The sequence below is a fragment of the Phaethon aethereus genome (genome assembly GCF_964289735.1).
Source record: "Phaethon aethereus genome assembly, chromosome: 2".
Taxonomy (NCBI): Eukaryota; Metazoa; Chordata; class Aves; order Phaethontiformes; family Phaethontidae; genus Phaethon; species Phaethon aethereus.
In genome coordinates this window covers 137,735,803-137,750,571 of record NC_138582.1, presented here as the reverse complement: position 1 = coordinate 137,750,571, position 14,769 = coordinate 137,735,803, and the positions used below count along the sequence as shown (strand labels likewise).

Here is a 14,769-nt window from a genome sequence, read left to right as displayed (position 1 = left end):
TAGCATAGAACACTGCTTTTTTTAAATGTAGTTTTTATCACTCTATAAGCACATTGCATCTTGTCTTATTTCAGACTCTAAAGTCTGTTTTCATAGCATTTTCATTTGCCTGGTGTACAATGGGTACCAAGTCCAAGATATTCAAGTGCAGTCTTCTAGACAATATCAGAGCAAATGTGGAGCTTTCTTCTGCTTTGATTTCCCTCACAAAATTGCATATTAAAACATCATGCTTAAATCAAATGTGGGCTCTGATGTTCATATATGACTTGGGTTACTGAAAAACGGTGTTGTCCTACCATTCACTGCTTCCTAGGGGTTGTGCAGCACTGCCAGCTTCCGCAGAAGCCTGTGGCAGTTGAGGGTACTTACTGCATTGCAGCATAAGTTAACAAAGTTCAACAAAACTTTGCTCATGTTTTGCAGGATATCCCAAAGTTGCCAGGGCTCTTATACTCCATTTTCTTTAATTACTTTTCTTTCTATATTTAGGTTTTTACAAACCCAAAGGTACAATAAGTTCCTTTGGTTAGCTATTAGTGACTGTCCACAAAGATCTTCTGCAGGTAGCCTAGCGTACTGGGCAGCGAGATGCAGTGGATTTGTTGTATACACTCATCTAACTAGATGGCAGCACTCTAACAGGCTAATTCTTTTTTTGGCTTGGATAATTTTTTCAGTCTTCAAGAAAACTTTCTTTCAGCAAGGCCCTTAGGGCCACATATCACGAGTGGTTTCCTTGGTGGGATCACATACTTAAAGAGTAAGTTAAACATGCAGCTGAGTGCTCTAATAAAATAAGGCCTGGTTTCCTTGTTGAGTCAGGATCCGTATTATAAAGAAAAGACAAAAAAGGAATAAAAAAAGTAAACCATAATGCACTATGATGCATTTATTTCTTCCTTAATAAACAGATGTTGCTGAACAGTAAATTGTGTGAATCTGGAAAAGGTGTTAATTGGTAAAGCGGTATAGGTTGGTCTGAGGTGCACGCAGTCCAAGAGTTTCCGGGAAGATGTAAAGTTTCCTCTTACAATTCTGCAATTTCAAAAACTGAAATATTGCCTATTAAGTATTGCAAAATACAGTGAGTGGACAGAGGGAAAATAAGTCACTTCATGTCGAATGGCATTCAGTTAATTTTGACTCCCATTGTGTGCTTTGAAATGAAGCTGGAATGTGAAACGAGCTGTTCAAATGTAAGCTCTGATGATAAAACTTTGAGGAACCTCAGTGTGAAGCTGGTGCATATATCTGGTGTTTGTCTAGATGCTCTTATGTAGCTAAAGGCAGGATTATATTTGATGATGCAATCTGTGCTTTGCTTCACTGATTTCTCTAGCACTTGCTTGACATCAAACACATCCTGAAATCTGCTCCCTTTTCAAGATAAAGAAGGATGTGGTGATTTGCTTAATTAGTGCTTTGATTCCTTAGAGAAGTTATTCAGCTGAATATATGACTTGTATCACTAAAGGAGTGGTTATTGAATTATTCAAGAAATAACAGGCCTCCATTAAGCTGCATTCTGGAATATAACACACTGAGGATGCTGAGCCAAAACATCACGGGCAATTTTTACTGACTTCTGAATGCCCCCTCATGGACATTAGTATTTCTCAAAATAATTTCCTACAGTTTCTGTCAGGACTGAGGAGATGGGGGGAGATCACTGGTCGGGTTTTGCCACGTGCACTGCCTCATGCCAGAAGGGCGGCTTAGGAACAGCAACCTGAAACAGCCTCTTAGGAAATCCTCTGCAACAACTGTGAACCTTTTCTTTTTTACTGAAACAATAGTCTCACAAGAGAGCTGCAGTCCCACTCTTCGTCTGATGAGGAGTTTAAGGATCAAAGCTAATTCAGAGGTAGCTCAGATCTTGTTACCTTGCGAAATGTGTATCCTTAGACACAGGCTTGTGCCAGGCGGCCCTCCCTATTTTCTTAATCCAACAAAAAACCCTTACAAAAATGTACAATCTATGTCTATACGATCTTTGTTACCTGTACAGGGAGCAAAGCATGGTTCCTAAATCATGTGGTGTGGATTAATCCCTCTCATGCAGCTCAGGCCTATGACCCTGGAGACACGACTGGCCAAGTGCACAGAGAACCATGATCTCTAGCTGGGCATGGAATGATGGAAGTCATATATACTGGGCCAAGACCATGCTTGCTGCACTTAATAAATTAATCTAGGAAGATTATTATAGACTTAATCTATTATCTATATATATTAATTGTATTGCCCCCATATATAGCATATTTAAAATATAACTTGTTAGAATCATAGCAAGGTTTGACTGGAGTACTCAAAGCTGTGCCTTCACTACAAAATAAAATGTGCCTGGGACTGGTCTCCACCACTGCGGCCAACTGGCATGGAAAGGCCCATGTTCATACTACCAGCAATGCTTCCTGGCCCGTGCCGGTGACCAAACCGTGTCTGGGAGTTGTTTGAGAGAGTGCTAGTTGCTGCTCAGCCAAAACGATGCGAAGGACCACTTTAGCAATTTAATAGTAGAGATGATTGTGTTCCTCTGCCTGGGAACGTTTCCTGGCACTGCTTAATTTACTGCTGCAGGCACAGCCAAAAGGGCTTGCTTCTCCAGACTGTATTTTATCTTTCTAGCCATAGACATTTGAGCTCTAGAGTTATTCAAACAACAGTTTAGAGGAATTTTGCTAAATCCTAGCAACTAGAAACTAGTTCTAGCTTTCGGAATTTTTTTTAACTATATTACTTTTCTAAATACATAGATTGCTTCCTCTGTTGGTTTTCCCAAGACAAAGGAGAAACACTTTCAAATCATGGCCAGCCCTGGATAGTGTAATTTGAGAGACCAGTCCCTGACTAAGTCCAGGGCAATAGAATGGAGTAATTTCCCCCTGTAGTGGGCTTTTTTATGATCCTGGTATGTATGTATTGGGAAAATAAAATTCAGATTCAATATTTTTCCATTAGGTTAAAAGTTTTATGTATGTTTACTGAAATACCTATTCTATGTTCGGTAAAGGCTGACAGATGTAGTACAGACACTTATCGAATGCAGTCCCAGAATAGGGCAGCTAAAAGATGCAAAGATTGGCATAAAAACATCTATTACCTTTTTTTTTTTTGCAATTTTCTCTTGGTCAAGAGCAATGTTTTTTGGGACAAAAAAAAGGAGGACTGAATTATGTTTTGGTAGCGGTGTCTGCTTTCTACTTGTTCTAGGGAGAGGAAGTATTTACATAACTCCTTTTGGGGCCGTAATTTATGCACACATGACTGACATTAGGCTACACTGATCAGCACAGTTTTAGAAAATAAAAGAAGAATGTAGACATGGTCCGATTTTGTGCCCCCACCTCTACTTCCTGCAGGGACTGTGATCCAGCAACATTTTTCTTTTCAGCCTGGAATTTGATCTCAATTGTGGTAGTTTTCTGAATTAGGGAGACATCTTACACCTCCTGCTGTCCACATCTCATGGACCAAAGGGGAGAGAATTCAAAGATTTAAAAATGACTGAGTCTGCCTAAAATGTATGAAAAAATCCCATAGTACAGGAAAATTAGTCCATAAGGACACTTTAAGAGCAAAAATTGAACATATTCAGGTTAAGCACTGGATGACCAAAACACATGAAGACAATAAATGCATCTCTATGTGGGTGCATGCATATCAGAGATTTGCTTGCAATTCCCCCATAATGGAGAGAGAGCAAGTGATGTGGGTGTACTGACTGGCAAAATCAGTGTGTATCTATGTGTTTTTTTAAAAACGAGAGAAATTAATAACTATGAGAAATCCCAGAAAAGTAGGAAAGACTCTGAAGACCTTGTTTACAAACTAGATAGTCTAAGGGAATTTCAGAGACACTATTTTCATACAATAGCTGCAGTAAAGGCAATGGACACCTTACACTGGGAGACTCGAGTGAGAAATATTACTTCAGCTATATTAACAGTTCCTGTTACTTTAGCAGAGAGAAACAGGCAGTGTCACCTTTGTCTTTTTGAATCTCTGACTGTGTAAGAGTTTAGTCTGATGAAAGTCTAACCAAAATCTTCAGGTTAATAGAGGTTATCTTTTAAACCGAAGACCAGACTAAAGAGTCCTCTTTGACCTTAAATCCTGCGAAAGGTGAAAGCATTTTCCCTTTGTTCGGAGAATAACTTTCTAGTTCTAGACTGATTTTTGAAACACTCAGGCACAGTATTTTGCTCTCCTGAGATTTGGAAATGTCTCCATTGATGAAGGAACTGCATGTCAGAGAAAGTCAACACACAAATCGTCATGCACATTAGAAAAGAATGAGTTGCATTCTACTAAGGATGTAGTAGATGGATGTAGTATTCAAATCCCCCTGAATGAAACAAGTACTGTTCATAAGTTCTCCTATGTTATTTCTTCTTTTTCATTGCCGATTTTCTGCTTTCTACCACATTTTAGGCTTTTGATACTACCATGGCCGACGAAAATTAAGAAAGACGCTTTAAAATAAAAAAGATGTGGATGAAAGTGTATGTGTAAAGTTATACAAATGCATATGTTATGTTGTCTGATAACTCATGCCAGTGAGAGATAGAAACTATTGCTTTGCATAACTGAAGTTACATGATTCCAGATTCTGGCAACAGACTCATGATATGTGCTTTTGTAGATCTGCTAAATCCCGATATCATTGTGTAAGAAGAACTGTTCTAAGCAATTATTACAGGTAATTTTTACTATCAATTATTTTTTTTCCTCTGTGTAGAGCCTTAGATAGTTGGAATTTTAATGTTATTTTGAATGACTTGACAGGCAGAGATATTGCAAGGATGAAAGCAACAGTAAATGAGGAGGTGGGAATGCAGAAAGAGCATCCGTATGTGCACTGTTTACCCTTCCATTTCCTCCTGCAGTTTACTGTGTAAATGTGCTTGCTGATGCTTAAGGTTAGAGCTGGAGAAGCTGTGGAGAAAGAGCAGCTCTAGGCTGTGCCTGCCCTGGCAGCTCAGCTGTTGGCTGTGCCTCAGGGACCTCACTGCTGGGAGCAGCCTGGAGCGGGGGGACCTATTTGGTGCTGGTTTATTTCTGCACCAAACCTGCTTCTGCACAACCTGTTTCTGCCCTAAACAGCCTGGCTGGCAACGTTGGGTAGCAAGAAGCTCCTTGGCAAAACGTTTTGGGGAGGCTACTTGCAGACCCTACTCAGTGCGAATCTCCATAGGATATCACAGAGCATCCTGTTGGAAGAATAACAGCTAGCTGTTGGTCTTTTTAGAGTTAAAGCGATATGGCATTTAACAGCACTTTAAAAAGAGCCAGACAATTAACTCTCTTAAATATCTCTTAAACAGTTTTTGTATAACTTGTAGAAAATATATGACCAGAGAGTGAGTATTTTACTCAAGGTTCTTTGATGTGACCTTCATAATATACCTCTCTACTTTTGTTATACATTTGTTTTAACTGTTCTAAAAGCTGGCCTCCCTTCCCAATTTTGCTGCGGAGAATTGGGTATATAGATTTTAAAGCAGCTTATTGGAAACATAGACCTTAATGAGAATGGATGAACGAGTAAATGTTACCAGTCACCTCACTTGTGAAGAAAAATATTTTATCTGACCCAGAAGAACCATTACAGAGTTTACTGACTCCATGAAGTAACATAATGTGCTGAATTTGATTGTGCAACTGTGTGTTAAAAGGATGTGAGTGCACTGCTACAAATTCTCATGTGAGACTGGGAGAGGCTTGAAGAAATTAGAGATGAAAAAGGGTTTATTAAGTCATTTAGTTCTTGGATCGTTCCCTAAAATGTTTTTTCCACTGCTGTGTCCAGTCAAGTTTTAAACACTGCAAGAAATAGGGCTTCCACCATTTCCCTGAGAGGCAGCTTGTTCCACAGTCATCTAGATCTAACTCAGGACATTTTTCCTGATTAGTCAGAAAAAAATTGCAACTGCTTAATATAAATTGTGCATGGCTCTTCTGACATCCCCCCTAGGCAGGTCCTTGCTTCCATGGTGCACATACTCTTTAATATTTATCATATTGCTTTCTTCTCCTAGTGAAGAGGTTGGTGCCTTCTGATGTGCGTGAGCAGGTGATGGATACAATAAGAATTACAACTTGACCTCTAAGAAAATTAGAATCGAATGGTATTTCTATAACAGGCTAATCAGTCTATTAAGAATAGGATGGTCTATCTAGATGACTTCTGTAACTGTAGCAAGGTCTGTAGACCTTGACAATCAGATGGATCCACAATCTAAGTTGTGAGAGGTTTTGCCCCAGGTATTCACAAGGACCAGTTTTGCAAACAGAGTCCAAGACCTTAAAAAAAAGCTTTTTTCTTTCTGCGTTACCCAATATCAACAGGAAGGATGATCTTTGGACCAAACTTTGTTGACAGTGCTGATTATTATGCCCAAACCTGAACAAAATGTGCTTCATGTTGTTTCTGCAAAGGCTGTGCAGCACTAACAGAAGCAGAGAAGGAAGTACTTTTATGACAAGCTGTAACTCCAAATACATACAAGGAACACATCTGCTGAATAAGAAAGTGTTACTTTTATCTTTTCTTCCTTCTTTCCTGTCTCTCTCCTTTCCTAAACTGATTAAATTTCAATGAATTTACAGAAAGACATCCCAGATTTTTTAACACTGATTTAAGTGGGGAGAGTACAGGCTGGAGAAAAGGTTGAAGAGACAAACTACACTTACAAAAATGTAAAGAAGAAAGTGAGTCAGCATGTGTAACAGCAAAAATGATCCTGGGATATCAAACACACAGTAAAAAAAAAAAAAAGAAATATTTTATTAAAGCATTTAAATTTTAATTTTCTTCTGCTCCCTGGCTCTCCTCACTGTGAATTTGTTCTTCCTAGCAGCATGAATTACAAGTACTAGTAGTAATGCAAGAAACATTAATCCTTGTTCAGAACACATCTGCAGCTTAGAGGTGTGAATAAGTTTTTGCTCTTTAAACTACATTTTTTCTAGCCAAATTTCTTACTTAAGAAATATTTTACCTTTTGGTTTGTTTCTCTTCTCTCTATAATGTAGAAAAGAGGCAGAATCTTTTCTTTTTCTTTTATGTGAAACCCTGTGTTAAGTTAACTCTGCTAAGACTTAAGTGAAGCATTTGTGATAAACCACGCATGCATTTGTTTTTCATATAGCATTACTTTAATAAACAAATCAGTGTCACATTCCTGCATGACGCAATTTCAACCCATTATTAATCATACTGAATGTTATTTCGGACCTTTACTTTTTTTTTTTTTCCTCCCTAAATATTGTCAGTGGAATATTGTAGGCCTCTGCTGTTTTCTTTCAGCGAATTCGAGGTCGAAAAGCCAGTCTGGAGGAAATACAGCTGGTTCACTCTGAACATCATTCACTGCTGTATGGCACCAGCCCCCTGAACAGACAGAAGCTGGACCCCAGGAAACTCCTAGGTCTGTACAGGCCTCTATTCTACTGAGAACAGCACATTCCAGCACTGTCATTAGTCATAGCTGGTGTCAGTTTAAAATACTTGGCAAGCAGTGTGACAAAAATTCACTTTTTCCAAATGCATTGCTATGTGGAAGGAGAATGTTACAATGGAAGCCAAATATAGATTAGCAAAATGCACAGGCTGGAAAGCAGCAATAGACGTTTCTCCTCATTCGCTTCAAAAATCATCGAAGTGTTAACCCTTTACTGTAATTTGTTCTCCATCAGAGGTCAATGGCAATTTTGAACACAGTTGGTCTTCTATCTCCTTGTGCTCTTTGATTTGAAAACGGGAGTTTAAGATACACTTGCTTGTCAGAATTGCTTGTTTGCTGTTCTCATTTGCTGTATTTCAATTATTTCAGCCATGCCGAGTGCAGATACCATGCCTAAGTCTTGCTGATAAGTTAACTTTATGTTAGTGCCTTCCCGTTATGCAGGATATGAGGTCTTTCTGAATAACAGGGGGAAAAAACACATTAAAATACTAAATAGACCTATGGATGTACAGAATAGCAGAAAACTGTCAGGATTTTCACATCAAATATCTTCACCCACTGCCCATGCTCAGTGTATGCTTTTTATAATAGAAAAGTACCGTTAAGTTGAGCTCTGCCATGAATGTAGCAGATCGACTTGCTACAGAGAATGTGAAAGGAAACATGCAAAAAAGTAGTGCATTTTGGAAATAATCTGTGAGTGAAATCCTGCCCTTTATGTCCCAGCACACTGGAGGCAACACACTAATTCTCAGCTATTTTTATAACACTTACGCTAAGATGTGGAGTTTTTCCTAAATGTATCGAAACCCAACCCAGACAAAAACAATACTAACCATCAAAAGAAATTGCTGCCACACTTCTAGTAATACACAGCAATTATTTTGCTTTGGAAACTAATGCTAAGAGTTTCGTCCCTAAGGCAGACTGTTGCTTCAGTGAGTCATAACAGTAGATAAGAAAAATGTCTTGATTGCACTGTTATGTAAGTTTATACATCTTCTTAGCCAAGGCAACATTAAAACAAGAATACTTACAGTATGATAGATTCTCAGGAGCTTCAATTTCCAAGGTAGGAAATCCCCCTTAAAAAAAAAAAAAAATGTTTCCAAGAAAAAACTCTAAATTCCTGCAAAATAAAAATTTGGAAACATTTTGATTTGAGTTCATCAACATTGTCAAAATGTTCTGTTTTGATAGAGTCAAGCATTTCATTTCAATTTTATTGCTTTTAATTAATTTAATTTTAATTTTTACATTATTTTATACAAGATACACTGATATAAAATATTGTTCCCATTTTGGATCCCGGTGGTTGACCACCATATAGGATGCAGTGTATAGCTCAGCTACAAGGTGAAAAAAAGAATGGACCCAGGTATTCTTGCTGTGTTTCCACATGTGTGTAGAGAATGCAGAAAATGCAGGAAGATTTGTTTACCCAATCTCAGAAAACCGTTTCTCTGCCCACAGCTCTTTACTCGACACTCTTTGCCTTTTTCACTTGACACTTAGTCCAAAACATTTACTCTCTGCGTTTATATCAAGATCACACTCCTAGCATATATTCTGAGTATATCGTTGGCTTATTGCCCTTTTCTGTCTCTGTTTCTAGGATGTTTTCTTGCTGCCTCTCACATGGCCTTTTACCAAGACAACAGTCAATGAAACTCCTTCCCACATGCTTTTACATGTGCCTGTTTTCTGGCTGGAAGCTCTAATCATTTGAGCTTTCAGACTCTTGTATAAAGGAACTTAATTGTCTCTTACATTTTTCCAAAATGCACTGTGACTGTTCCACCTTTTATTGTCCCCAGTTCAGTGAGGTTGAATCTAACCAATCCTGACATTAAAATTAACATCTTGGTATAGTACAGAAATTCAAAATGATGTGTAGCAAAGAAGAAATATCTAGAGGAAATGTTTCTCATCAAAAATGCCATCAATAACAACATCATCTCATAAAACATTTCTGTTTCAATGAAAGTGCATTTTTTGCTACAGAAATTGTTCCATTAAATTATGGCTTTGCATCCTAATGCAAAGGAGGACCTACCCATTCTTTCCCTTACTCTTCTACCCACCCAAAAAGACAGAGGGACCGTTTGTTCTCCACTTGTGCCCCAGAAAAGCGTTTGTTCCCTGTCCCTGTTCAGAAGAGTACATCTGCATTGTCTGAAAGTGTTTTGGTTTTTTTGTTTGGGTTTTTTTTTTTTGTTGCTAGCAAGCAGCTTCTGTACCTTTCAGACAGAAAAGAAACACTTGAAGGAACAAGATTTAAATACAACTAGGGCTAGAAATGGGCTACTTGTCAATAAATGCTTATTTCAGTGTCCCTGTTCAGGAAAAAAAGCTCTGTTCTGGAAGAATGCAAAGCAAAACGGCTGTAAACTACTGAAATCAGTGAGAATTATGCACACAGTTATAGTTCATATATTCTTAATGCCTTCAGAGTATAAACTGGGCTTTATTTGCTTTGCACCGGGGCCTACAAATGCAGCTATTGCAAATGATCACTTCAACTTCTACACTATTGCATAGTTAAGCTTTTGACTGATCGTATTTCAGTGTGGTGTGTTAAGCAACATGTTATGTTGCATTACGTTGTCTTGACATGAAGGAAACTAATACGCAGACTATGTGTCACATCACGTTATGGTTTCACATGACAGAATACAACCTTTCAAACCTCTGAATAAGCTCAAGGGTAGAATAGTTATCAAACAGGTCTTACAAATTTGTTTGCTTTTTCCCTCTCCATCCATAATTAAGAAAGTGTTTCTAAAAATCAAGTTTCCAATGATTACAAGTTTGTAAAAGTGAGAAATACATTGTTAACACATCCCTGACAGCAAAGCGGTATTTAGAGCACAACTAAAAGATATATTCACAGACCATCTGTGCAATTGCAATTTCAAGTTAGTGAAAAAATGACCCGTTAGCAGAAATGGCTTCGTTCTTGAGAGATAATACTGAAAACAATCAGATTCCTCAAACTGTGCCTTTTCACAAGTGAACAGCTTAATTTGTTTTGTTTTGTTTTGTTTTTAAAGAAAGTTTTTGTCCATCACTTTTCCTGCTCATCAGACTCTCAGTCACCAATTGTCAACCTCCTAAGCAGCTTCCTTGATGTCTGTAGGGGCCCTGACCTCAGTCAGTGATGGGTGCCTCAGCACCTAATTTATCTAAAGATCTTCTACTGCCTTTGTGGGTTGAAATTTTAGACTACAAATCTTGGATAATTTTTCTAGCTCTATCAGTAAATTGTTGTGCTGAATATTCTCTAAAAGATCTTTTTTCTGAAGTGATTTGTCGGTGACTGCAAACTCTGTCCTGATGCAAAGCCAAAAGATGTATGATTATTTAAAATTTGTCTTCTATCTTAATTGAAGTATCACAATATTTTTTTAATTATTATTATGGAGGTATCCTGGGGTGTGGAGAAGTGTTACTTGAAAATGACTGCTATTTACCAAGTTCTGCTGGGGCATCAGCTCTAAACATTATGTGAAATTCTCACGTTGATTCATTTCCAGGGTTTGCTTTTTCTACTGATCTTTATTTATGACAAGGAGTGTTCTGAGCTCTTTCCTTTTTGTAGGGCTACTTAAGTGATGGTCTCACTCTCTCTTAGTAGAACTTTTCCCCACTGTTCTTTTCATGAAATCTCAATGTTTTTCTTGTTCTGCAAAGTCTGTTATCTGATTTTTTTGACTATCATGCAGTAAGAAGTTAGTATCCTGGCAAGTTTCTTCATACACTGAAAAGGCTTCATGCTAGTTTTCCCCTGTTTTAGCATATCTGTTGATCGAACAGATCACCATCTGCTTTCCTGTTTTTACTTCGTGTTTGTTGTTTTTAATAGTGTTTACCATGCACAATGTGCCCGACTGCAGGGAGATAAATGAGAATTCATCTGTTCTCTCTTATGTCCCACCTCTGCAATGGAATTTAAGAAAACAGGTCTAGTCATTCAATATTCTAAAAATGCCTTCTTTTATCTCAAATTACATCTTATGTTTCCATTAATATCTCCTAGCATTTTAACAGCACTAATTTTTTAGTTACCTGCTCAAGACTTTTTGATCTTCCCCACAGTAAAAAGTGAAAAATTGCTGTTCATATTGGTCTCTGGATCTGTTTAGCAAGAGATCTGGAAACTCCTCCTGTGCTTCTGCTCTGACAATCTCCTGCAGCCAACATTTCCTTGCATGTCTGGGGCCATTAGGACTCACAGTATGAGAATACTCTGCATAGCTGCTGCACCTGCATTTCCCCTGGTAGCTCCACAGGAGGTTTTGTTTGGCTTCTCTCGCACCGTGCAAACTGATCAAAGGCCTCTAGTCGGTTAAAAATGCATCTTGGATTTTACTCAAAGTGTGAAGCACTTTTCTTCATCTCAGACCTTGCAGTCTGGTCTCTTGTACTTCAAAGATGATGGCTTATAATTGTCTTTATGCGTTTCATTGGCACCTGCTAAACATGAGTAACTGCAGCGTTCGCCCCTTCCATAACAATGGGTGGCTCCTCTAGGTAACTCGAGTGATTCACTATCTAACGTTTCCTCCAGATGGCAAAGTTACAAAGACAGTTCTGTGATATGGCAGGGGAAAAGCCTATGTTCTCTTCCACAGCTGCCTTAGGATCAGATTACGTACTGGAATAGGAACTGCATCAAATCCTGAGATCGTACCCAGTTTTCATATTGTCCTTATCAAGAGAAACAGTGAGTTTAGTGGTACAAAAAAAAGAAAACATGAATGAATAAAAAGTGAGTATAAATATTAAGATAAATCCTATCACATTCTCTAATGTACAGAGCAAAGTAAGTTAGAAATTAGATTCTGAAGGCTATTAAGTTTTTGTTCCCTTTAGTAGAATGTATTTACAGAGTAACAGTGAAACAAGTAGTATTTCATTTTGTGTTTTAAAATTATTAACGTAATCATTGATGGTATGTAAATGAAGAGAACAGCATTTTTGCATAGGTAGGAAGACTAAGACTGCGATTTTCAAAGGAGAAGCTTTTTGGAGAGATGAAGTTAAGAAATTAGTCATCAGTTTCATGTAAACTTAATGAGGTTCCCTCGGTTGTCAGTGAAAAGAAACAGGCACTTCTCAGGTATAATTCATCCCATCAGTCATCTAGGCTGGGTAGAGGTGCCTACCTCACTCCACTGGCTCTAGAAGAAGCTGAGATGACTAGCTTAGACAAGCTGCTTATCAGCTACAGATACTGGGATGACTAGTCGCCTTAGTTCGGAGTGACGTTCTGTGGAGATGTGGTCATTATCCTCCTTTGAAACTGCTGTTCACCAATCTTAAGATTTGTCACTATTGCAAAAGAGTACCTTAAATGTCCCATGGCTGATTTGCTTTCTAATATGCTATTAATATTTTTTATTCCATTATATGGTATTTTCATTGTGTGATACTGAAATCTGAATTAATGTAAAGAGTGATTACTGTTCCAGTATTTACATGTCTTTTTGATAAATGATGCTTATTGTTTCTTTTTTTCTTTAATATATAGGAAACGTGTCTCAAAAACTCTTTTCCTTGTTGCCTTGTGGGGGACTTGGGGTAAGTAGATGTTTGTTTTTTCACAAGAGGGACAGCAGGCAACATATGTATTCATTCACAAATTCTATAACACTATTGCATTATCAGTTCAAAGTCTTCAGAAGCTGATAAAAAATGTCGATGAAGCCTGAGACATTGTCATACTGTGTTTTCAAAGACACAGAAGACAGTACATTACAATAAGCATATGGAATAGTTAGATAGAAACATATTTTGTGGTAATGTGTACATTTCTTCATTGTCCCACGTTGGGTTTTTCACATAAGCCCTATTTTTGAGGAAAGTAACATGGGTGCAATTGTTACAGCAGAATGAGCTTTGGAGAAGCTGTTTTGTTTACTCTTGAGAAGTAAATATAACTTCACATTTCTCAGAAAGGACAAACAAATTATCAAAGATAACATTTAGCATGAGAAGTGCTCATTAGCTGCTAGCTAATAACTTGGATATTGTTAAACTAATAAATTATTTGAGCATTTTTATCTCCTGTTTTGAAATGGATTAATTCTGAAATACAAGCTTGCTTGTCCTTTACTAGGACACAGCAGACAAAAATCTGCAGACAAAAATCTGTTGCAACCCTAGGTGAAAGAATTAATCTAAATTATTGAAAAAACATGTAGAATGGAGAAACGATTTTTCATGTACAGGGGTTTTTCACCCAAAAGTATTCTACACTTTTGATCCAGCTGGATCCATTATTTTACGATGTCAGCAATATCAAAGTGAAATGATGATATTGCGATATTGATGGGTTGGCTGGATTATGCATATATGTTTTAGTTCCCTTTCACTGTTCCTCAGTATGCAGGAATAAAAATTAAAAAAGACCTCCACAACCTCTGGAGGTCAATTTCCAATGCAACCTTCTAAAGTTTTATTTACTTTTAGCCTTCACAAAGGATAAATTCCATACCATACTCGTTTATAGTGGTATTTTTATTATGAGATATCTGACAGAAGAAATACTCATTTTGTAAGGTTTTAATACATGAAAGAGAAAAAATCATATTTAGCTTTCAACATTTAGTAATTTTTGAGGATTTCTGAACTATGAGTTAAGGAACAAAGAGTCAGGACATGGTAATGATTCCAGCTCCTCTACTGTGAACTTAACTTGTGGGGATTCTGCCTAAAATTTGGAACTTGTTGACTAGTCACTTGCTAATTTTGAAAATTGGAGGTAATTTCTGTATGTGGATGAGATAACATTACACATTGACACACAGACATGCATGTCCACACGGACCTCTGTTCACTACCATGTGCACATATGCACATACACACATATATGCACACATTTCTGTATAAAAAAGGTAGTTTTTCACACTGTTGTTGCTATTATTAAGAAGTTTAGATAAAATTGAGCAGGAGATGAATAAAATTGAGAAAGAATGTTATTCAGGTTTCTGAGTAAAGAGAAATCGATGTAAAATTTGACAAATATTTTTGAGGGCTTTGGAAAGTAAATAGGATTGTGGTATGCTTTGAAAATTAAAATACAAGATTTTTCTATGAAACAAGTTATTATGATATTAAAAATCAAGAATAGAGATGTGCTTTGAAATCCTTCTACTAATGAAAGTATGTTGTCTATTCTAAAGCTAAGACAAGTCAGAAATGCTCATTATTACTTCATTTTTTAAGCACTTAATTTTATCTATACTATTTTGAGCCTGTTTGCTTTATTTTTTATTTAAAATCATGGAAA

At 37.3% G+C, this 14,769-nt stretch overlaps 1 protein-coding gene across 1 annotated transcript in view; it reads left to right on the top strand.

Moving 5' to 3' along the window:
* HDAC9 (histone deacetylase 9) overlaps positions 1 to 14,769 on the top strand; it is a gene marked incomplete at its 3' end in the record, with an annotated part of 225,766 nt that overhangs the window by 88,349 nt on the left and 122,648 nt on the right. The window contains exons 13-14 of the mRNA XM_081996501.1: positions 7,316 to 7,436; positions 13,009 to 13,058. Coding sequence (XP_081852627.1) covers positions 7,316 to 7,436; positions 13,009 to 13,058 — 171 coding nt within the window. The remainder of the gene's footprint in view (positions 1 to 7,315; positions 7,437 to 13,008; positions 13,059 to 14,769) is intronic.